Consider the following 23,945-nt stretch of genomic DNA (forward strand, 5'->3'; position numbering starts at 1 on the left):
TGGGGCGGGGCCTGAAGGGGCGGGGCCTTTTGGGATGGTGCTTGGGACAGAGCCAAAGGGTTGGGGGGGGCACATGGTGGAGGCGGGGCCAGGATCATGGGGGATGGGGCGGGGCCTAACCCCTGGGGCTCATAGGGGTGGAGCCAGATTTGTGGGCGGGGCCCTGTAGCCGGGAGGGGGGGTTGGGGGCGTGGCCACAACACCACAGCTGGGCTGAGATTGGTGGGGAGCTGCATGGGGCGGGGCTAGCGTGAGAGGGCAGGGTTACAACGAGGGGCGGGGCTTTTCTCCTGGAGCAGGGGGTGCGAGATACCATTAAAGCAAAGTGAAGCCCCCACTGTCCCTCTCATTGCTGGGGGGGGTGTTGTGTTGGGTGACGGCCGCCCCCCCCACGGGTGACACAGATGAGGACGTGGGTGGGTGTCACATACAAAACAACCGCATTTATTCATGACAGGGGAAGGGGACACCCCACCTCCCCCCCTCAAAAAAAAACAAAACAAAACAAAAAAACCAGTGAAAAACCCAAAAGTGGCATAAAAAAGACCCCCGGGGGGGAAAGGGGGGCACCCCTCATTTGCCTCCCCAAGTGTTAAAAAAAAGGGGGTCCCCAAACTGGTGGTGAGGGGGAGCACAGTGGGGGGGGGGGCTGCTTTGGCCCCCCCCAGCCGGTAAGGCACAGCCTGGGGGGGGGGTGTCTGGCCCAGAGTGGCCCCACCAGGGTGGTGGGGGTGTGAAATGGGAGGGGGGGGGGAGGTGAGGCTAGGGGAGGGGAAGTAGGGGGGACCCCCCCCATGCAGGCCCATCTTGGGAGGGCTGGCAGGGGGGGGGTTAGGGTGCACTTCGCTTCCGCAGCTCCACCACGAATGCTGCGGGGAAGGAAATGTAGCATCACGGGGGGGGTCCCACAGTTACCCCCCCCCCCATTGACCCCCACCCTCTCAATGCCCTATTCTCCCCTCTTGTCCTATGTTCCCCCCCACCTTCGATGATCTCCTCCTTCATCTTCTGCAACTCCCTCCGCACCTCCTCCAGCAGCTCCTGGAGGCGGGGGGGCATACGGTGAGGGGATTTGGGGGGACCCCTCCCATGACCTCCCCCACCCCACCCCATCCCCGACCCTGTTACCTGTTTGATTCGCTCCAGGTCGGGCTCATCAGCGGGGCCGGTGGTGTCGGCGGGGGCAGCTGGGACTGCCGACTTCATCCTGGGGGTGCAGAAATAGGTTGGGGACACCCTCAGACCTCCCTGAGTGACCGCCATTTTGTGTCTTGGGTACCCCCCAACCGGCCTGCCCCCTGCGTCCCAGCAACTATCCCCCAAGTCCTGCTCTGGGCATACTAGAGGCCCCCCCCAGCACCCCGAACTCCGTCCATTGGCACCCCAAAGCCCCCCCAGGCCCCCCCCCCCCATCCCCCTGCCCATCCCAAACCCACCTGGGCAGCGTGGAGCTGGCCTTCTCCCAGGGCCTCCGCACGGGCTCTGCGGGGAGAGGGCAGCGAGTGAGGGGGGGGGGGGCCGGCCCCCCAAACTCCTCCCCTTCCCCTAAAGGAGCCCCCCAACACTCCCCCGCCTGCCGGACTACATTTCCCAGCGTGCCCAGCCACGGGGTCGGACCGCGGGGCACACTGGGAGTTGTAGTCCACGTACTCACCCGCCGGCTGCCCCGAGGTCCTAGTGCCCGGCTCCGCCTCGTCCTGCGGGGGCAAAGAGAGGGGTCTGGGTGGGGTTGGGGGGGGGTACTGGACCAGATCGGAGCACAAGGGCGGGGCAGGGAGAAAGGGGGGGGGTATACACGGAGCACCCGCCCAATGGGGGTCTCCCCCAAAGTGGTATTCGATGGGGGGGGCAGCACTCACACTAGTGACATCCTCGTCCTTCTTTGGTGCTGGCTTGTCCCCCTGCAAGGTGGCTTTCCTCCTGGGGGGGGAGGGGGGGGTCAGCGTAGGCACAAGGGTGCCCCCACCTTTGGAGCGCTGCTGGGCAGAGTGGGGTACCCCCGCCATCATGTCCCCCCCCCCCGCCTCACCGTCGGGCCAGCATGGCACTCATCTCCTCCATCAACCCCCCCCCAGCCCCCCCACGGGCACCCTCGCCCTTGGGGGGTGCAGGGGGGGCCCCCGCACCTGTCGCTTCATCCTGCCGGGAGAAAGGGGGTGATGCAGAGCCCCCCTCCCAGGTTATTGCTCCCCCCCCCCCCAGTTGTGCCCCTGCCCTCACCTTGCTGACTTTCCTGAGTTTAGCCCCTGCGATGGCAGCAGCAAGGCCGGAGCCCCCCCCGGCCCCCCCCCCAGCAGCACTCGCTGCCACTGGCAAGGGGGGGGCCGGCGGGACCCCCGTGGCTGGCGGAGGGCCTGGGGGTGGGGGGGGCCCCGGAGGCGGTGGAGGGCCAGGGGGTGGCGGGGGGCCTCCAGTGGGCACGGCCTGGGTGCCTGGGGAGTGGGGGAAAGGGGTTTGGGGGTGGGTTCTGGGGAGGGTCCCCATCCCCAGTGTTTCGGGGGGTGAGGGGCGAGAGTCAGCCTTGGACCCCCCCCATCACCCACCTGCAGCCGCCACACGACGCTCGGGCTCCTCCGGCGCCTGCCTGGGGGGGGAAAGGGTCAGCACCCACAGCCCCCTGTGGCATGGTGACCCCCCCCAGCACCTACAGTCCGCCCATGGCATGGGGGACTCCCAGCACCCCAACATCATGGTGTACCCCCCCAAGCACCCCCAATTTGGGGGGTCCCCCACCTCTCCTGCTGCTCAGGCTCCTCCGGAGCCGGACCATCAGGGTCTGGCCAGGACAGGGGGGTGCCTGGATGGGGGGAGATACAAGGTAAGGCTATGGGGTCAGGCCCCCCACGAGTGCCCCAGTGACCACCACCCACCCAATACTCACCCTCCTCCAGTGCCCGCAGGGCCCGCAGGACAGCGGTGGCAAAGAGGGTGGCCTCACGGGGGGCCCCAAAGCTGAGACCCCAGACCCGGCGTGCTTCCCGCCACTGGTGGAACTGGGGGGTGGCCTGGCTGTAGCGCAGCCCCCGTCCCAGCGGGCAGTTCAGCACCACCTGTGGGCACCCACAGGCATGGGGGGACAGCTCCACACCCAGGGGTGCCCCCAGCCCCCCACACCCAAGGGTGGCCCGCAGACCCCTCCCACACCCATGGACACCCCACTGAGCCTCCCCATCCTTTGCATTGACCCACAGCACCCATGGGTGCCCCGCGTTCACCCTATACCCAGAGCTGACGCATAGAGCCTCCTGCACCCATGCGTGCCCCATAGAGTTCCTACATACCCATGGGTTCCCCACAGAGCCCCCCCCCCATACCCATGGGTGCCCCATAGTGCACTCCCATGTCTAGCATTGCCCCATAGTCTCTACAGCACCCATGGGTGCCCTATGCCCACGCTATGCCCAGTGTTGACCCATAGGTGTCCTGTAGAGCACCCCCATACCCATGGGTGCCCCATAGACACCCCCCCCCATACTCAGCTCCTTCTGCACCCACAAATGCCCCACAGCCCCTCCTGCACCCATGGGTGCCCCACAGCCCCCCCTCCCCATGCCCAGTGTTCCCCCATAACCCCTACTCCCAGGGGTGCCCCATGCCCAGTGTTACCCCACAGCAACCTGCACCTGTGGGTACTCCATAGCTTACCCCACACCCAGGGCTGCCCCTTTGCCCCCCCACGCACCCATGGGTGCCCCCCCCCCCCCCCAGGCACCCTCACCTGCTGGTCGGGCTGCAGCTTGCGCCCAACCAGGCGGAAAGCGTTGGCACCGGGGTGGTGGTAGAGCTGGACACAGCTGAGGGTCTGGGGACCCCCACCCGCTGCCACCCACTGCTTGTGGGTGTCATCGTAGAGCAGCACCGCTGCCCGGGCACTGCACAGCACCGTCTCGCTGCGGGGGGGGGGGGGGGGGGGGTCGCAGGGGGGTGAGGGGGGCAAGGCTGGGTGAGCACTCTCCGGTATGGGCATCTTCACACAGGGAGGGACCCCCCGGTATGGGACCCTCTGGTATGGGCACCCCCCTGGGTGCAGGGGCTGCTGGTGTGGGGATCGGGGAACCCCCAGAGTGCTGGACCCCCCCAGCTTGGGCACCCCCTGCGTGTGGGGAACCCCCCACCAGCACAGGCTGGACCCCCTGGGTGGGGGCACCCCCCCCTCCACAGGTAAATTCTGGTGGGGACGCCCCCACGCGTAGGGACCCCCCGAGGTGGGGGGGGGCCAAGCATGGGGCACCCCAATACATGGGACACCCCCATGACCAGCCATGGGGCACCCATGGGCGCTTCCCCCCCCCTTCCCCAAGCACCCAACCCACAATTGCACCCCAACATCCCCCCGCTCCCCTCACCCCCCCTTTTTCCTTCCTCTTCTGCTCCTCCCCCACTTCCTTAGGGTGCGGAGAGGACCCAGTGTCCGAGGGCTGCCCCTCCCCCAGCTCCGGACCGGGACATCCGGGTGGGGGCACGGGGGGGTGGGGGGGGCTGTGTTTATGTAGGACCGACCTGAACACCCGCCCCACCCCCACCCCCAACGGGGAAACTGAGGCCGGAGGGGGGGGGGGAACAGCACCCGTGGGGAGGGGAACCCCGCTGTCACCCAGCCCCCCACCCCCCGGGATCCCACCCATTACCGGGGCGGCTCCCAGTGCTCCCAGTGCCAGTTCCCGGGGCTCCCCAGTTCCCCCAGTGCCAGCTCCCAGTGTACCCCAGTGCCCCCGGTACCACTTCCCGGTGCTCCCCGGTGTCTCCAGCGCCAGCTCCCAGTGCTCCCCAGTTCCCCAGTGCCTCGGTTCCAGTTCCCAGTGCTCCCAGTGTACCCCAGTGCCCCCGGTACCACTTCCCGGTACACCCCGGTCCTTCCCAGTTCTCCCAGTGCAAACTCCCAACGCCAGTTCCTGGTGATTCCCGGTGCTCCCGGTACCCCCCGGTGCCAGTTCCCAGTGCTCCCCAGTGCTCCCAGTGCCAGTTCCCGGTGCTCCCCAGTGCTCCCAGTGCCAGTTCCCGGTGCTCCCCAGTGCTCCCAGTGCCAGTTCCCGGTGCTTTCCGGCGCCCTCACTGCCCCCGGTACCCGCCGGTGCCAGTTCCCAGTGCTTCCCAGTGCTCCCCAGTGCTCCCAGTGCCAGTTCCCGGTGCTTTCCGGCGCCCTCAGTGCTCCCGGTACCCGCCGGTGCCAGTTCCCGGTGCTGCCCAGTACCCCCAGTGCCACCTCCCGGTATTCCCGGTGCCCCCCCGCCCCAGCCGCTCACCTCATGCTGGCAGCGGCGGCGACGCGCTGGGGCCGGGCCGGGCCCTTCCGGTGGCGGCGGGGTGGGGGGGGCAGTGGTGGGGGGGGTGGAGGTGAAGGACCGGCCGGTCCCGGCCCGCGGCCACGCCCCACCACGCCCCGCACCCCCGCGAGGCCACGCCCCTCCCGGTAACGGCGGCGGAGTGGCCTCCGCCTTCTTAAAAGGCCAACGCCTCCGGGTGGGCCCCACCGCGGTGGGGCGGGTGCCCAGTACCCCCAGTGCCCTCCCAGCCCACCTCCGCCCCGTGTCCACCCGGTGTCCCCCAGATCTCTCCAGTTTGGGGGCACTGGGAGGTACTGGGGAGGCTCTGGGAGGGTACTGGGGGCACTGGGAGGCGTTGGGGGGCTCTGGGAGGGTACTGGGAGGTATTGGGGGGCACTGGGAAGGTACTGGGAGGTACTGGGAGGCTCTGGGGAGTCCTGGGGACTCCGGTGCCCGATGCCAATTCCCGGTGTCGGTGCCCAGTACCCAGCACCCGGTGTCGGCACCCGGTTCCCGGTATCCGGTGCCTAGTATCGGTTCCCGGTTCCCGGCTCTCCGGTGCAGCCCCGCCCCGAGCCCCGCCCGCCGCCGCCCCGCCCCCGCCGCCGCCGCCGCCGCCGCCCTTTGTCCGCCGCCGCGGGCCCCGCCATGGCGCCGCGGTGATGCGCGGCGGGGCCGGCCCGGAGACAACGGGGCCGAGGGTAACCGGGAGCCCCATGCGGGGGCCGCCGCCATGGGGCAGGTCCTGGGCTTCGCCCACTGCAGTACGGCACCGGCACCGGGAACGGGGAGGGGCGGCGGTACCGGGGAGGGATCGGGGATGAGGGAACCGGGATGATGGGGACCGGAGATAAGGCGCTGGGAGGGGCTGGGGATGGAGGCACGGGGGATGGAGAACCGGGAGGGTCCGGAGGTATCCGGGGCGGCGGCACTGGGAGGGCCGAGGATGGAGGCACCGGGGATGGAGGCAACGGGGATGGAGGCACCGGGGATGGGGGCTTTAGGAGGGGCCGGGGATGGGGGCCACCGGGGATGGGGACACCGGGGATGGGGGTCTGGGGATGGGGTACCGGGAGTGGTCGGGGATGGGGATACCGAGGACGGAGGGACCGGGAGCAGCTGGGGGTACCGGAGATAGGGCACTGGGAGGGGCCGGGGATGGAGGCACCGGGGATGGGGTTACCAGGAGGGGCCGGGGATGGAAGGTACCGGGGATGGGGTTACCGGGAGGGGCCAGGGATGGAGGCACCGGGGATGGGGTTACCGGGAGGGGCCAGGGATGGAGGCACCGGGGATGGGGTTACCGGGAGGGGCCAGGGATGGAGGCAGAGGGAGTGGCCGCGGGGAGCGGCACCAGGGATGGAGGGAACCGGGATGGAGGGACTGGGAGCGGCTGGAGATGGGGGAAACGGGATGGCGTTACCGGGATGGGGAGTACGAGAAGGGACCAGGGATGGGGACACCGGGGACAGGGTACCGGCAGTGGCTGGAGATGGGGGTACACGGGATGGGGACCCCGGGGAAGACATCTGGGGATGGGGGTACCGGGGATGGGACACTGGGGCAGGGTGTGTCAGAGAAGGGGGGGGCATAGGGACTGGGAGGGTAGGAGAAGGTTTTGGGGAGCACCGTGCACTGGGGGCACACGAGTGCTGCGCGGGGGGAGGGGCCCACGCCCCCCCATTCCCTCTGTCCCCCCTCCAGAAGAGGCTCCATCCACGGCCTCCACCACGCCGGACTCCACGGAGGGTGAGCAGGGCCAAGCCCCCCCCATTTTGGGGTGCAGCTTTGGGGACGAGGGGGCAAGGGGGTGCCCCGACCCCCCACCTCGAACCCCAAATCTCCCCCCCCCCCCCAAGGTGGCAACGAGGAGTCGGACTTCCCCGAGCTGCAGGCGGCACCGGAGCCCCCCGAGGAGGAAGAGGAGGATGAGGATGAAGACGGGGCAACGGCAGCGGGAGGGGGACCCCGGGGACCCCCCCGGGAACTCACCTTTTCCTACATCGCCTTTAGAGGAGGGGGGGAAGCCAACGAGCCGGGACCCCGCTGTCGCCGAGACTCCCGTCGCGGACGCCCCCCCCGCCTGAGCTCGGGGCCCCCCGGGGGGTGCCCCCGGGGGCCGGACCCCCGATTGGCTGCTAGGGCCCCCCCCAAGCGTCCCGAGGAGCCCCCAGCCCCTCCCGAGGGGCAGCTGGAGGTGGGGGGGGCCCTGCCAGAGTTGGGGGGTCCTGAGACTGAGGAGACCCCAATGAGCCTGGGTATGGGGGATTATGGAGGGGGGTGTGATGGAAGTCCCTGGGGGGCAGCTCGGGGCCATGGAGGGGTCTGGGGCACCCTGGGTGGGCTGGGGGTCACGGGGATTCCCGGGGGGGGGGTGTCTCGGGGCAATGGGGGCTCTCCAAGGGGGGCTTGGGGATATGAAGTGTCCTTGGGCACCCCTGGAGGGGGCTGGGGGGGGGACGCGGAGTACCCAAGGCGGGGGGGCTGGGGGTCATGGGGAGGGTCCCGAGAGGGTCTCACGGCAGTGAGGGTCCCCGGGGGGGCTCAGGGCCATGGGGGTCCCGGGACACTGTTTCGCCCCCCCTCTCCCTCCCCCGCCCCGCAGCCTCCTGACCCCCCCCAACTCCCCTCCCTTTTCTCGCAGCAGCAGCACCCGTGGCCCCCCCCCCGCCCGCAGGGGGCGCCCCGCGGCCGCCCCCCCCCGCGCCCCCCCCGGACCCCCCCCCAATCCCGGAACCGCCCCCGGCACCCCCCGACCAATCACCGAGCCCGCCGGGAGCCGATGTCCTGGGTGAGCGGCCAATCAGGGCCTCGGGGCACTACGGGGGGGGGACGGACACACACTTATGGTGCGGGGGGGGGGGACAGGCATCTGGTTGCAGGGTGGAAACAGGCATCCGGGCGGGATTGGTGGCTAAAAATAGGGGTGACACCCCCCCCCCCAAGTCCCCCCCCCCCAGCAGCACCCGCGGGAACCATGGAGGGCCAAGGTGGGTGCGGGGGCACATGGGGGGGGGGGTGTGAGGTGGGTGCTCCCCTTCCCCACACCTGCGGCTGTCACTCGGGGTGGGGACAGCTGGGTGCTGGGGGGGGGGGGCACTGGGTGGAGAATTGGGGCGCTGGGAGTACGCAGGGGGCTCTGGAGAGGATACTGGGAGGCACTGGGAAGCACTGGGGGGGGGAGCTCTGAGAGCACTGGAGGGGCCCTGGGGGGCTCGAGGGGATACTGGGGGGGGGGCGGGTACTGGGGAGAAGTGGAGGAGGCACTGGGGAGCACTGGAGGGACACTGGGAGCAAGAGGGGGCTCTGAGGGAGTACTGGGAGGCATTGGGAGGTACTGAGAGCGTGGGGGGGTGCTGGAGGGGATACTGGGAGGCACTGGGAAGCACTGGGGTGGTTCTGGGAAGCACCGTGGGGGCTTGGGGACCACTAGAGGGGCTCTGGAGGGGTACTGGGAGGCACTGGGGAGCACCGGGGGGACACTGGGAGCACTGGAGGGGATACTGGGAGGCACTGGGGAGCACTGGAGGGACACTGGGAGCACTGGAGGGGATACTGGGAGGCACTGGGGAGCACTGGAGGGACACTGGGAGCACTGGAGGGGATACTGGGAGGCACTGGGGAGCACTGGAGGGACACTGGGAGCACTGGAGGGGATACTGGGAGGCACTGGGGAGCACTGGAGGGACACTGGGAGACACTGGGGGGCTCTGGGGTGGACACTTGGGGGCTCTGGGGGGAATCCTGGGAGCCCTGGGCGCAGCATAGTGTCCCTGCAGTGTGGGAGCTGCTGTACTGGCGGGCGCCGGGGCGCTCAGCACTGGCGCTGGTGGGGGCGTTGGGCACCCTGGGGTGCCTGGCGCGGTTCAGCGCCGTCAGCGTGGGCGCCTACGGGGCACTGGCTGTGCTGGGGATCACCCTGCCCCTGCGCCTGCACCGTGCCGCCCTGCGGGCCCTGCGCCGGCACCCACCCGAGCACCCCTGCCGGTAAGTGACACCCCGGGGACCCTCACGGGGCCGTTGCCGTCCCCCTCCCGTTGCCATCCCCTGCCTGTCGCCGTCCCCACGGCGTGGGATGGCGCTGCCATCCCTGTGGCACAGGTTGCCTGTGCCTTCCCTGTCCCTGTGGGGTGGCCCTGCCATCCCGTATCCGCATGGCATGAGGTGTCCCTGCCGTCCCCGATCCCAAGATATGGGGTGGCCCTGCCATCCCCGTCCCCATGACACGGGGTGTCCCTTCAGCCCCCATCCCCACCCCATGGCATGTCCCTGCCATCCCCACCCTACGGGCTGTCCCTGCTGTCCCATCCCTATGGCTGTCCCTGCGGCCCCCATCCCCATCCCACTTCTGTCCCTGGTCCCCATGCAGGGTGCAGCCGGAGGGGACCGTGGGGCTGAGCCCCGAGGAGCAGCAGCGCTGGGCCCGGCGCCTGGCCCAGCACGTCACCGCTGCCACCCGCACCCTCACCCGCCTCTTCCTTGTCCACAGCCTCCCTGAGTCCCTCAAGGTGACAGTCACCCTGCATGGGGGTCATTGGTGGCACTGGGGACATGGGGGACACCTGGGGCATGGGGGGCACCTGGGGGCATGGGGGACACTTGGGGCATGGGGTCATGGGGGGCACTGGGGGCATGCGGACACCAGGGGCATGGGGGACGTGGGGGACACTAGGGGCACAGGGGGACACTGGGGGCATGGGGACACCAGGGCATGGGGGATATGGGGGACACTGGGGGACATGGAGGACACTGGGGGCATGGGGACACCAGGGCATGGGCGTAGAGGGGACACTGAGGGACCAGGAGACATGGGGTGCCCCACAGGCATAAGGGCACAGGGGTATTGGGGACATGGGGCACAAGGACTCTGGTGGCATGGGGGACACCCAAGGCGGTGATGGTGACGGTGACGCCGGGCTCTGGCCGCAGTTCGCCTTCTTGTTCTACCTGCTGACCTACGTGGGGGCTGTCTGCAACGGGCTGACGCTGCTGGGAGCGGGTATGGCACTGGAATAGGGACTGGGATGTGATGGGGACAGGGATGGCATGAGGATGGGGACAGGGGATGGGGATGTGGCATGGGTATAGGGACATGGGCAGAGGATGGGGATGGGGCACAGCGGACAGGGGATGGGGCATGGATGCAGGGGCACAGGACAAGGGACAGGGCGTGGGGGACAGGGACATGGGAGAGGGATGGGAGATAAGGGATGTGGGGTGGGCACAGGGACATGGGATGGTGGATAGGGACATGGGAAAGGGACAGGGCATGGATGGGGCATGGGGACAGGGACATGAAAGGGGACAGGGGCTGGGGGAGAGGGACATGGGAGAGGGATAGAGATAAGGGACACAGGATGAGCACAGGGACAGGGACAGGGGATGGGGACAGGGACAGGGGATGGGGACGGATGGGGCATGGAGACAGAGTGTGGATACAGCTGGGGGACAAGGGGACAGGGGTAGGGGACATGAGTAGTGCCTGAGGACAAGGGGCTGGCACAGGGATGGGGACAGCATGGGGATGGGGGACACCATGGGGACAGGTGACAGAGTATGGGGACAGTCTGGGGACAGGATTTTGAGGGGATGGGGGTGTGGCACATGGACAGGGGACAGGAGAGGACGGGGGGTACAGGACGGGGACTGGCATGACATGGTACTCTCTGTCCAGGCGTCATCTGTGCGTTTACCTTCCCTGTGCTCTACCGGCACCACCAGGTATGGGGGAACAGGGGGGCTGGAGACGCTTGGGGATATAGGGGACACAGGGGGATGTGGGGGTCTGGGGAGGGTTGAGGGGTACCCCTCTGCCCCCCCCTCATGTCCCCAGTTGCTCCCCATGTCTCCGATGTCCCTAGGCCCAGATTGACCAGTACATGAGTCTGGTGAGGAACCACCTAAGTCAGCTCCGAGCCAGGTGAGGGCACCCCCTGCCCCCCAAAACCTCCCTGGGCACCCCAAACCTGCCCCTGGGGACCCCAAACCCAGCCCAGGGGTGCCTCCGGGCGGTCTTGGGGTGCCCCCGGGGGGGTTGGGGTGCTCCACCCCTCCCCCCAACTCCCTTCTGCCCCCAGGATCCAGGCCAAGCTCCCAAGTGCCAAAGTGAAGCCGCAGTGACCCCCCCCCATCCCCCTCCGAGGTGACAGCTGGGAGGGGGGGGGTGGCCAGGGTCCCCCCACATCCCTCCCATCCTGTGTGTTGGGGATAACTCGGAGGAAGCGGGGATCGTGTCTCCGCCCGTGTCCTTCCCCCCCCTGCGTGGGGGGGGTCACACTTTAATAAAAACTCTTGTGACAGCCAGGCTTGATTGTGCAGGGGATGTGGGGACATTGGGGGGAACAGGGGGGCCTTGGGGGGGGGACACAGGGAGACATGGGTAGGCACAAGGGACACGGGGGGGGGACATGAGGAGACACAGGGGGCCATGGTGACACGGGGCTACGGGGGACACAGCGGAGCACAAAGGGCCGTGAGGGAACACGAGTGGACACGGGGGGGGGGGGGGCACTTTCTTCCCCACCCGGGTATTTTTTACCGCCCCGCAGCCGGGTTGGGCTGTGCTGACTGAGCAGCCGGGGAATGGGGAAGTCCGGACGCCTGGGTGTGTGTGTCCCCCCCCGCCGTACCCCCCCGGGGCGCCCCGTTTTCCCGCGCGTCCCCTCCCGCCCCGCGAAACGCGCGGGAGCCCCGCGGCGCAGGCCCCGCCCCGCCCCCGCCCCCTACGGCATCGCCCCGCCCCGCCTCCTCCCCCCCCCCCCCTCCCCGCCCCGTTGCCAAGGGCACGGCGGTTGCCGCGCGACGTAAACAAAGGACGCCGGACGTGGTGACGTCAGGGGCATGGAACGCCGTCGCCGGGGCGACAGGCGCCGTGTTTACTCAGGCCGCGGCGGCGGCACGTGGGGACGGGACGGGACGGGGACACCGGGACAGCCCGGTCGGGACCCCGGTACCGGAACACCGGGGAGAGCCCGGCCGGGACCCCAGGACTGAGACGCCGGGGAGAGCCCGGCCGGGACACCGGGGCCGGGACACCGGGGCCGGGACACCGGGGAGAGCCCGTCCGGGAGTCCCGGGGCCCGGACGCCGGGGCGAGCCCAGCCGGGGCACCAACACTCCCAGGGTCGGGACCCCGGGGAAAGCCCGACCGGGAGTCCCGGGGCGAGCCCAGCCGGGACACCAGGACCCCCGGCGCCGGGACACCGGGGAGATCCCGACCGGGGCCCGGACACCGGAGCCCAGACAGGGGAGAGAGCCCGGCTGGGGCACCGGCACCGGGACTCCGGATCCGGGGACACTGGGGAGAGCCCGGCGGGGACCCCAGGGCTGCGGCCGTCCAGCAGCGGGAGCACCGCGCCGGGGCACCGGGGAGACCCGTGACCAAAAGCACCGGGGCCGGGGCCGGGGACACCGGGATGTCACCCAGGGCCGGGGACACCGGGAAGCACCAGGACCGGGGACACCCAGGGCCTTGGGGCAGCGGGGGTGGGGGCGGGGACAACGGGGCTGCGACCCCCCGCGGTCCAGCCCCCCCGAGCTGGGGGCGGGGCATGAATGAAAGACCCGGGGTGTGAATGAGTGAATGAATGAATGAATGAAGAGGCGTGAGAACTGCCCGCCGCCCCCCCGGTCGCCGTGGCCCCGCCGTGACTCAGCGCCCGTTCCCGCCGGTGACATCAGCTTGTAAAGGAACCGGGCTCCCCCCGGGGGGCTCTGATTGCCGGCACCCCTATACCCGGACTGTCCCCCTCCCGTGCCCGTCCCGGGAGTGCGGGGAATGGGGACGGTCGTCCCTGCACCCCGGTACCGGGAACCCACCACCCGGAGGCGCCGCGGTGCTCTGTAGCCCAGCCCCGGTGGCGTACTGGAGGTGGAGGGGGTCCCGTTGCCCCGGTACCGGAACCCCCCGGTGCTCTGCAGCCCGGTACCGGTAACGCCCCTAGGGAAAATACCCATTGCCCCGGTACCGGGACCCCCCATACCGGCCCCCTCCCGGTGCTGTGCAGTCCGATACCAGTAACACCCCGGGGAGCGTTTCCCATTGCCCCGGTACCGCGTTCCTGCAGTCCGGTCCCCATCCTCCCCCCGCTACCGGGACACCCCCACTCCCTGACGGTCCTTTGGGCCGCGGCACCACGTGCTGGGGCGGGGGTGGGGGGAATCCCGGGGCGGGGGTTACGGGAGGGGTCACCGGGTGGGGAAGGAGCACCGGGGACAGGTTACCGGGGAGGGGAAAAAGGATACCGAGAGCTCACCGGAGGGGGGGGGGGTGTCACCGCGTGGGAAGGGGGTCCCGGGGAGGGGTGTTATTGGGGGTGGGGGGTGTCCCGGGGGGGGCATTACCGGGGGGGGGGGGGAATGACAGGGTTGGGGGGGGGGTCCGGGGGGGGCTACCGAGGGGGTTACCGGGGGTGCGGGGCCGTCGCCCCGGACGGTTCAGGCCGTTTCTAGAACCGCGGCGCCCGTTTCTATTAATACGCGTTTCGGCGGCGGCGGCGGCGGCGAAGGGATTCCCTGTGACGTCATTGCTAGGATACCAAACAAACACTCTGAGACAAGCCCATATATGGCTAATTGCGTCACAGGAACTCCGGAGGGGCGGAGCGAGGGATCCCCCCCGTTCCCCGCCCGCCGCGGAGCCTCTTAACGGCGGCGGCGGCTCCCAGGGCCGCAGAACAGCGGCGGCAACGGCGGCGGCGGTGTCGGGGGGGTCCCGGGGGTCCCGGAGCGGCGGCGGCGGCGGGCGTGACGTCAGCGCAGGGGGCGGGACGCCGCCGTATAAAGCGGCGGCGCGGCGGTGAGCGGTTCATTCATAAAAAGCGGAGACCGGGGGAAGCGGCGGGAGCGTCACCGGCACTTTGCACCGGCGGAGCTGGGGAGTGGATGTACCGGGGCTGGTAGCGGCTGAACCGGAGCCTGGGAACGGATTTACCGAGGCTTATAGCGGCGAACCGGGACTTTGCACCGGAGAACCGGAGCCTGGGAACGGATATACCGGGGCTTATAGCGGCGAACCGGGACTTTGCACCGGAGAACCGGAGCCTGGGACGGATGCACCGGGGCTCGTAGCGGTGCACCGGGGCTTTGTACCGGAGAACTGCAGCCTGGGACGGATACACCGGGGCTCGTAGCAGCGAACCGGAGCCTGGGACGGCTGCACCGGGACTTTGGTCTGGCGAGCCGGCGCCTGCCACGGATGCACGGGAGCTTGTAGAGGCGCACCGAGACTTTGCACCGGCGAACGGGAGCCTGGGACGAGCGCACCGGGGCTTGTAGCCGCTCACCGGCATTTCCCGCGGGACGGTAGACAGGAGCGGGACCCTTGCACCGAGAGCCTCCCCCGACCGCCGAAACCGTCACCCCAAACCGGCGAGGGGAAGAGAGAAGCGGGTGCGGGGGGGGGGACACGGGTGGGGTGGGAGAGATCGCTCGCTAAACCGGGATGCCGGTAGCCTGACCCCGCAGCCTTGGCGTGGCGGGGCGGCCCCCGCGCCCCCGGGGCCATGTACCAAGGTTTCCCCGGTGACTACGACTCGGGTTCCCGCTGCAGTTCCTCTCCCTCCGCCGAATCCCAGTACCTCTCTTCGGTCGATTCCTTCGGGAGCCCGGCGGCGGCGGCGGCCGCGCAGGTGAGAAGCTTCTCTCGGCACCGGGCCGCCAAAGGGGAGGGAGGAGAGGGGGGGGGTGGCGGGGGGGGGGGGCGGGAAAGAGTGGCGCCAAGGGGGCGGGGTCGTGCGTAAACGCGTGACGCGTTGGAACCCTCCGTGATGACGCGGCGCACGTACGGCGGCGCGCGGGTTTATTTTGGAACGCCGGAGGGCCGCCCCCCCCTGTTGCTAAGGGGGCGGGAGACGCCCCCTCACCGCGCGGCCACGCCCACCGCGCGGATAGGCCACGCCCCCACCCCCCCCCCCGCCGGCGCTGGCGCGCTGCTGCGGATCGGGCTCGTCCCACGCGTGAACTGGGAGGGAGTCGGTGTATTTGCCACCCCCGACCCCGCCGGGTCCTGGTGCAACCTGGGGGGCGGGGGGGGGGGGTGTTCAGTGCACCCCCTCCCATTCGGGTCTCGGTGCAACCCGGGGTTAGCCGGTTCGTGGTCGGTGCAGGTCCTCCCCCACCGTGGGAATCTGGGGGTGGGGGAGCGATGCATCCCGCCCCTCCCGGTGCAACACACCCCCGCCCACACATACACCGGGTCCCGCTGCAAACGGGAAAAGGGGAGGAGGGGGGCTCAGGGCCTGCCCCCCCCCCCTCCATGTGGGAGTTGGGTCCTGGTGCGATTTTCGGGGGGTGCCCTCAGACCCCCCACCCCCCCCAAACGACTTTGGGGTGCGCCAGTAATGTGTGAGGTCCTGGTGCAAAGCTGGGGGGGGTGTCGTGGTGCAGTGAATGGGGGGTGCTGCCAGCTGCAAACAGCTTGGAGGCAGAAGGGGTACCCCTGGGGGGGGGACAGGGGCACCCTCAGCTGAGTGCTGGGGCCCCTCGTGTGCAAGGCCTGGGGGGGTGTGGGGGTTGCACATTGGTGCACAAGTGCTGGAGGCCTCATGCAACAGTGCCAGAGGCACAAGGGCCTCGTGCATCAGGGCTGGGGGGGCTCTTGCACATTGCTGGTGGGGGACAGGGAGCCTTGCATATGGGTGCCAGGGGCACGAGGGTGTCGTGCACGGGTGTTAGGATGCTCTTGCACGTCTGTGCTGGGGGCACAAGGTCATTGCACCGTGGTGCCAGGGAGGTCTTGCACGTGGGTGCCAGAGGCACGAGGGCGTCGTGTGTTGGTGCCTGAAAGGGCTTGCACATCTGTGCCAGGGACCTGAGGGCATATGGCATGTTGGTGTCAGGGGCACAAGGGCGTCACACCTCGGTGCTGGGGAGCTCTTGCACGTCGGTGCCAGGAAGTATTTGTACATCGGTGCCAGGGGCATGAGGGCGTTGTGCATCAGTGCCAGGGAACTTTTGCAGGTCAGGGATCGTTGTGCATCGGTGCCAGGGAGCTCTTGCACCACGTTGGTGCCAGGGACACAAGGGTATTGTGCATCAGTGCTGGGGGGCTCTTGCGTGTCACTGCTGGGGACATGAGGGCATTGCACGTCGGTGCCAGGGGCACGAGGCCGTGGTGCAGAGTAGGAGGGTGGCAGTGCCATAGGTGCTGTCAGGCAGGGTCTAACCCCCCACCCACCATCTCCACAGGAGTGCAGCGGCCTGGGGGACATGCCCGGCTCCTTCGTGCCCACGGTGACGGCCATCACCACCAGCCAGGACCTGCAGTGGCTGGTGCAGCCCACCCTCATCTCCTCGGTAGCCCAGTCGCAGCCCCCAGGGGCACCCATGGCGCACCCCCCTCCCGTCGATCCCTATGACCTCCCAGGACCCAGCTACTCTACGCCGGGCATGGGTGCCTTTGCCACAGGGCCGGCAGCACCGCCGGCACGTCCTGCTCGTGCCCGTCCCCGGCGCAGCCGCGAGGAGACGGTGAGTGGCGTCCCTATCCCCTGAGTGGGTGGGGGGTGGGGGGGTGACCCAGAGGGTGGTGGGACCCTGGGGACATGGGTGGCAGCTGGCTAATGGTCTTGTCCCTCTGGCAGCTGACGCCAGAGGAGGAGGAGAAGCGCCGGGTGCGGCGGGAGAGGAACAAGTTGGCAGCAGCCAAGTGCCGTAACCGGCGCCGGGAGCTGACGGATCGGCTGCAGGCGGTGAGTGCTTTGGGACACACTGGGGTTGGCAGTGTCACCACAGCTGGGTGTGTCTGGGGGAGGCAGTGGTGGCTCCCTGGGATGGTGGAGGGATGGCAATGTCCCCAATGGCTGAGGACATCACGGGGGAGATGGGTTGATGTCTATGGGGGCAGGTCTCCAGGGACATCTGGGGATAGTGGTGTCCCCAGGTCATGGGGACTTTGGAAGGAGATGGTTGACTTGGGCTTGTTGGAAGGGGACAGGTTGATGCCTATAGGAGCAAATGGGGACACTAGATGGGGAAAGTGGTGTCCCCAGGGCCAAGAGACACAAAGGGGCTGAGAATGTCCCCAGGAATTTGATGTATTTGAGTGGGACAGAGTGATGCCCACAGATGCAGATCATGGGGAGCTGGTCATTAGATGGGGATTGTGGTGTCCCCAGGACCAAGGGGCACTGGAAAGGGGTGATGATGATGATGCTCTCAGAGCTGGGGACATCACAGGGGGACAGGCTGATGCCTGAAGACCCTGATTCCAGGGACCTGGGGACACTAGAGGGGGACAGTGCTGTCCCCAAAACCAAGGGACACCAGAGAGATTGATATCCCCAGGACCTGGCTGTATTGGAAGGGACAGATGGATGCCTATAGGTGCCTGCCCTGAAGAGCTGGGTATCTTGAATGGGGACAACAGTGTCCCCAGGATCAAGGGACACTGGAAGGGGACAGTGATGTCCCTGGGAGCTGGGGACATCAGAGAGGGACAGGGGAGCTGGGGACATCAGAGAGGGACAGGCCAGTTTCCCTATGGGTGCAGATCTCAGGGAGCCAGGGACCTTGGAGGGAGGCGTCAGTGTTCCCAGGAGCTGGGAACTTTGGAGGGGGACAGCCTGATCCCTGGGGATGATGACATTACAGATGACCAAGACTGTCCTTGGGAGCTGGGGACATCAAAGGGGACAGACTGATGCCCAGGGATGTTGGAGGGGGGATGATATGTCCCAAGAACCAGGGACATCAGAGAAGGGGACCACTCCTGGCAGCTGGGAATGGCAGAGGAGGACAGCTTAATGTCCAGATCCTGGGGACATCAGAGGGGACAGAGTGATGCCCAGGGATGTCTGAAGGGGACAATGCCATCCCCAGGAGCAGGGGACATGGTGGGAGAGCACACAGTGATGCTGGAGGAGGATGCCATCCCTGGGAGCAGGGGGACATCGGAGGGGGACATGGTGGGAGAGCACACAGTGATGCTGGAGGAGGATGCCATCCCTGGGAGCAGGGGGACATGGGAGGGGGACAGGTGGACACCCAGGGATGCTGGAGGGGGACAATGCTGTCCTCATGAGCAAGGGGTGTTAGAGGGGGACAGGTGGAGATCTGGGGATGCTGGAGGGGGTGGTGCTGTCCCCATGAGCAGGGGACATCGGAGGGGGATGTATAGGCAGCCAGCGATGCTGGAGGGAGGAACGACCCCATCCTGGAGGCCAGGATGTCCCAGGGCTTGGGTTGGGGGGGGGATGGACAGATGGACAGTGGCATCCCCCGCAGCCCATCTCACCCCACCCCACTGCCACTTCAGGAAACGGACCAGTTGGAGGAGGAGAAAGCCGAGCTGGAGTCGGAGATCGCCGAGCTGCAGAAGGAGAAGGAACGGCTGGAGTTCGTCCTGGTGGCCCATGCCCCTGCCTGCAAGCTCCCCTTCGAGGATGTCGGCTCCTTGGGTGCCGGCCCCGCCGAGGTGAGCACCCTGGGCAAGGAAGAGCCGGCGGGGACCGTCGCCTTCCTACCCCCGGGTCCGTTCCAGCCGAGCGCCCAGGGCCCCTTCCCCAGCTGCTGCTTCGCGCCCGGGGTCCCCTCAGGGCCACCTAACCCATCCTATACGTCTTCGTTTGTGTTCACCCACCCAGAGGGAACCACCTGCGGAGCCTCGCATCAGCGGAGCAGCAGCAGCGACCAGTCCTCGGACTCCTTGAATTCTCCCTCGCTCCTCGCGTTGTGAACGGGGTCCCCCCAAAAATGGGCACCTCCTCCCTCCCCGGGTGGTGTTTTTTGTGGTTTTTGGCTTCCCTCCCCCCACCTTTTTTTTTTTTTTTGATTGGTTGGCCCAGGGGTTGGGGTGTTGGTGAGGCTGAAGGGCAGCTTTGGCGCCTGAATGTGAGGTGTCAGTGATGGGGCTGGTGTGTTGGAGGTGTCCGTGATGTGTCTCCATCGTTCCTGCGGCGTCCCGGCTGCTTTAGAGGTGTCTTTCCCCAATCCCCATCATCTCATGGGGGTTCATGCAGCATCTCCATCCCTTTGGAGATGTTCCTGCCCAATTTCCACCACCCGGGGAGGTCCCTTTGTCATCTCCATTGCCTTAGAGGTGTCTGTGCCTGATCCACACCACCCCATGAGGTTTTGCGCAGCATCTCCATCCCTTTGGAGATGTCCATGCCTGATTTCCATCACCCTGGGAATGTCCCTGTGGTGTTTCCATCACCTTAGAGGTGTTTTGTCCCTGATCCCCATCATTCCATGGGGATTCATGCAGCATCTCCATCCCTTTGGAGATGTCCATGCCTGATTTCCATCACCCTGGGAATGTCCCTGTGGTGTTTCCATCACCTTAGAGGTGTTTTGTCCCTGATCCCCATCATTCCATGGGGATTCATGCAGCATCTCCTTCACTCTGGAGATGTCCATGCCTGATTTCCACCATCTCCTTCACTCTGGAGATGTCCATGCCTGATTTCCACCACCCTGGGAATGTCCCTGTGGTGTTTCCATCACCTTAGAGGTGTCCGTCCCTGATCCCCATCATTCCATGGGGATTCATGCAGCATCTCCATCCCTTTGGAGATGTCCATGCCTGATTTCCACCACCCTGGGAATGTCCCTGTGGTGTCTCCATCATCTGAGAGGTGTCCGTCCCTGATCCCCATCATTCCATGGGGATTCATGCAGCATCTCCTTCACTCTGGAGATGTCCATGCCCGATCTCAGTCACCCCAGGAAGATCCCTGTGGCATCTATGATACCTTAGAGGTGTCTGTGCCTGATCTCTATAGTCCTGAGGGGAGTCCCTGTGCCATCTCCATCACTTTGGAGATGACCATGCTGTATCTCCCTCACTCCAGAAAGGTCCCTGTGTCATTTCTGCTAGACTGGAGATGTCTGTCATCTCCATCATCCTGAGGGGGGATCTATGTGGCATGTCCTTCACCCTAGAGGTGTCCATGCTGCATCTCCATCTCCCTTGGATAGTCCCTGTGGCACCTTCATCACCTTAGAGGTGTCTGTGCCACAGCTGCACCATGCTATGGGGTCCTTGCAGCATCTCCATCACCCTGGAGATGTCTCTGCTGTGTCCCCAATTGCCCTAGGGGGGTCTTTGCAGCATCTCCATCACCCTGGAGGTGCCCATGCTGCATCTCCACCATCCTATGGGGATTCTTGCAGCTTCTCCATCACCTTAGAGGTGCCCCTGCCAAATCTCCATCATGCTGGGGGTGGGGGGGGTGTCTATGTGTTGTCTCCACCCCCTCTATGGTGTCCACACTCCATGTCCCCATCCCCCTTGGGTGTCCCAGCCCCACTGCTGATGCTGGGCCTCCAGGTCACCTCTCCAGCACCCACAATGTTGGGTGGATTCCCATCCCGCTTGTCCCCCACCCAACTGTGAACGGCTCTGCCCCATCCACCCTGCCTGCACGGGTCCCACTGGTGGCTCCGGTGTCCCCAACCCTGCGCCGTCCCTCTCTTGTGACCAAGCTTCGCCAGTGCGTTGACTCTGTCCTCTCTCTATATTATATATATATATATTTTTGTTGCGTGGGGCTGCCAGCCCCCAGGAGATGTTTAATTTTTTATTATTATTATTATTATTGTTGTTATTATTATTATTATTATTGCCTGTGCTGTATTTGTGACTGTTCTGGGGCCAGCTTAGCCCCCGTGTCCGCGCTCAACCCATCCTAACGTGGCCAATAAAGCAGCTTCAGATCGGCCCTATGTCTCTTCTTTCCTGCCAGAAGGGTGGCACCTTAAGGGGACCTATGGCCACCGAGGGATTCTTGTGGAGAAAATGGATTGGGGATCCTCTGGGGACGTGGCGGCTGTGGGTTGAGGAGAACATGTCCACGGTGTCCTTGGGGACATGGGCCAAAGGTTGTGGGTCCTTGGGGGCAAAGGGAGGGACAGGGAGCACCAAGGTGATGAAGCCAAGGAACAGGTTGCCCAGAGAGGTTGTGGCTGCCCCATCCCTGGCAGTGTTCAAGGCCAGGTTGGATGGGGCTTGGAGCAACCTGGTCTAGTGGAAGGTGTCCCTGCCCGTGGCAGGGGGGTTGGGGCTAGATGGTCTTTAAGGACCCTTCCAACCCAAACCGTTCTGTGATTCCTGAGGACATGAACATCCCTGGGGACATGGAGCCTGCGGGTCAGGGAGCTTCAGGGAGACGTGGAGCCGCGGGGACAAGGAGCCCATGGGTCAGAGATGCCTGGGGACCTGGAGCTTTTGGGGGATGTCTCCCCATTGGCCCACTTGCCTGCTAATCAACTGTAAAGATGGGCGGGCCTTGTAGCCACGGTTATGAAGGGCCACACCTCTCCAAGCCCCGCCCCCACCGCTCAAGCCCCGCCCCCGGTGCCTGCAGTCCCGCGGGTGAGCGCCAGGGGGAGGCAGCACCAAGAGACCGGGACGAGGAGGGGGGGCTTGCCCAGTTTGGGGGGTCCGTTCCCATTTTGGGGGGTGTATTACCCAGCTGGGAGGGTGTCTGTGCCCAGTTTGGGGGGTCTGTGCCCAGTTTGGGAGGGTCTGAGCCCAGTTTGGGTGGTCCATTCCCAGTTTGGGGGGTGTATTACCCATCTGGGAGGGTGTCTGTGCCCAGTTTGGGGGGTCTGTGCCTAGTTTGGGAGGGTCCTCGTCCAGTTTGGGTGGTCTTTTCCCAGTTTGGGGGGTGTCTGTGCCCAGTCTGGGAGGGTCTGAGCCCAGTTTGTGGGGCCTGTTTCCAGTTTAGGGGGTGTATCATCCAGCTGGGAGGGTGTCTGTGCCCAGTTTGGGGTAGTCCTTGCCCAGTTTGTGGGGTATGTTCCCATTTTGGGGGTGTATTACCCAGCTGGGAGGGTGTCTGTGCCCAGTTTGGTGGGTCTGTGCCCAGCTGGGAGGGTCTGTGCCCAGTTTGGGAGGGTCTGAGCCCAATTTGGGTGGTCCATTCCCAGTTTGGGGGGTGTCTGTGCCCAGTCTGGAAGGGTCCAAGCCCAGTTTGTGGGGCATGTTCCCAGTTTAGGGGGTGTATCATCCAGCTGGGAGGGTGTCTGTGCCCAGTTTGGGGAGGTCCTTGCCCAGTTTGGGGGGTGTATTACCCAGCTGGGAGGGTGTCTGTGCCCAGTTTGGGAGGGTTCTCGCCCAGTTTGGGTGGTCCATTCCCAGTTTGGGGGGTGTATTACCCAGCTGGGAGGGTGTCTGTGCCCAGTTTGGGGTAGTCCTTGCCCAGTTTGTGGGGTATGTTCCCATTTTGGGGGTGTATTACCCAGCTGGGAGGGTGTCTGTGCCCAGTTTGGTGGGTCTGTGCCCAGCTGGGAGGGTCTGTGCCCAGTTTGGGAGAGTCTGAGCCCAATTTGGGTGGTCCATTCCCAGTTTGGGGGGTGTCTGTGCCCAGTCTGGAAGGGTCCAAGCCCAGTTTGTGGGGCATGTTCCCAGTTTAGGGGGTGTATCATCCAGCTGGGAGGGTGTCTGTGCCCAGTTTGGGGAGGTCCTTGCCCAGTTTGGGGGGTGTATTACCCAGCTGGGAGGGTGTCTGTGCCCAGTTTGGGAGGGTTCTCGCCCAGTTTGGGTGGTCCATTCCCAGTTTGGGGGGTGTATTACCCAGCTGGGAGGGTGTCTGTGCCCTGTTTGGGGGTGTCTGTTCCCAGTCTGGGGGGTCCTTGCCCAGTTTGGGGGATCTCTTCCCAGTTTGGGGTGAGTATTACCCAGCTAGGAGGGTGTCTGTGCCCAGCTGGCAGGGTGTCTGTGCCCAGTTTGGGGGTCTTTTCCCAGTTTGGGGATCTGTTCCCGGTTTGGGGGGTGTATTACTCAGCTTGGCAGGGTGTCTGTGTCCAGTTTGGGGGGTCCTTGCCCAGTCTGGGTGGTCCATTCCCAGTTTGGGGGGGTCGTCTGTGCCCAGTTTGGGGGTACACTGCTCAATTTGCAAGGGGTCCTTGACCAGTTCAGGGGATGCCTGTTCAGTCTGGGGGGGGTCCTTGAGCACTTTGGGTTGTCCTTGCCCAGTCTGAGGGAGTCCTTGTCCAGTCTGGGGGGTCCTCTGCCCATCTGGGTGCTGGGAGGGGCTGTATCAGCATGTTGCATTGGGGGGGGGTCCCCCTGACACCCCAGCCGTGCTGCCGGGGGGGTGGTTTCCTTCCTTCCACCAAGGCCTTGACGTCAGGCGCCTGGTGATTCATGCCGGGGCTGGCACATGGAAGACACCAGGACACGCCAGGACACACCAAACCGTGCTGGGCACACCCTGGGGTGGGTGTCATCCCCCCCCATGCACTCAGGGACTGTGGGGACAATGAGGGTCCCTGTCCCCATGTATCTATACGCTACCATCCCTGTCCCCATGTGTCCCTACAAGGTGGGATCCATCCCCATGTGTCCCTGTGTGGTCCCATCCCTGTCCCCGTGTGTCCCTACAAGGTGGGATCCATCCCCATGTGTCCCTGCATGGTCCCATCCATGTCCCCATGTATCTGTGTGGTCCCATCCCCATTCACGTGCATCCAGACACAGTGACCTTCTCCCCATGTGTCTGGTCATGGTCCCATCCCTGTCCCCATTTATCTGGGCACGGTGACATCCCTATCCCCACATCCCCATGCCACCCCCCCCCCCCATTGCATGACATTCCATGCCCCATCCCTGCACGGGGGCCACCCCTGTCCCTCCCCAGGTCTCCCTGTCCCTTCCCGCCGCTCCTGCCCGGCGCTGCCGCTTCCGCCCCCGCCGCCACTGTCCCCTTCCCACGGCACGGGGGACAGTGACCCTGG

The 23,945-nt window shown here is 66.4% G+C and overlaps 3 protein-coding genes across 7 annotated transcripts; 2 read left to right on the forward strand and 1 right to left on the reverse strand.

Moving 5' to 3' along the window:
- Positions 1–423: 423 nt before the first annotated feature.
- VASP (vasodilator stimulated phosphoprotein) lies at positions 424–6,916 on the reverse strand. Its single transcript, XM_075021287.1, is given in 14 exon segments — positions 424–869; positions 984–1,041; positions 1,129–1,207; positions 1,437–1,482; positions 1,655–1,697; positions 1,860–1,920; positions 2,030–2,139; positions 2,221–2,432; positions 2,544–2,584; positions 2,734–2,797; positions 2,882–3,050; positions 3,719–3,890; positions 5,244–5,263; positions 5,265–6,916. Coding segments are annotated over 14 exon segments (1,848 nt in total). The 5' UTR covers positions 6,000–6,916; the 3' UTR covers positions 424–831.
- Positions 6,815–11,563, forward strand: RTN2 (reticulon 2). The gene is made up of 9 exons (XM_075020854.1): positions 6,815–7,013; positions 7,124–7,522; positions 7,909–8,055; positions 9,044–9,251; positions 9,634–9,772; positions 10,194–10,263; positions 10,939–10,985; positions 11,126–11,184; positions 11,342–11,563. The coding sequence occupies exons 1-9, from the start codon at positions 6,815–6,817 to the stop codon at positions 11,382–11,384; spliced, it is 1,311 nt and encodes a 436-aa protein (XP_074876955.1). The 3' UTR covers positions 11,385–11,563.
- A 2,288-nt stretch (positions 11,564–13,851) lies between these two features.
- On the forward strand, positions 13,852–20,920 carry FOSB (FosB proto-oncogene, AP-1 transcription factor subunit). 5 transcript variants are annotated; one of them, XM_075021290.1, is made up of 5 exons: positions 13,852–14,893; positions 16,452–16,733; positions 16,847–16,954; positions 18,489–18,678; positions 18,848–20,920. In XM_075021290.1, the coding sequence occupies exons 1-5, from the start codon at positions 14,768–14,770 to the stop codon at positions 18,937–18,939; spliced, it is 798 nt and encodes a 265-aa protein (XP_074877391.1). In that variant the 5' UTR covers positions 13,852–14,767; the 3' UTR covers positions 18,940–20,920. The 5 variants fall into 5 exon arrangements, with proteins under 5 accessions (XP_074877391.1, XP_074877393.1, XP_074877390.1 ...); XM_075021292.1 differs by having other exon boundaries at positions 13,857–14,893; positions 18,520–18,678; XM_075021289.1 differs by having other exon boundaries at positions 13,858–14,893; positions 18,489–20,920.
- Positions 20,921–23,945: the final 3,025 nt, after the last annotated feature.

Source organism: Buteo buteo, chromosome Z, assembly GCF_964188355.1.
Source record: "Buteo buteo chromosome Z, bButBut1.hap1.1, whole genome shotgun sequence".
NCBI classification, from domain to species: Eukaryota; Metazoa; Chordata; class Aves; order Accipitriformes; family Accipitridae; genus Buteo; species Buteo buteo.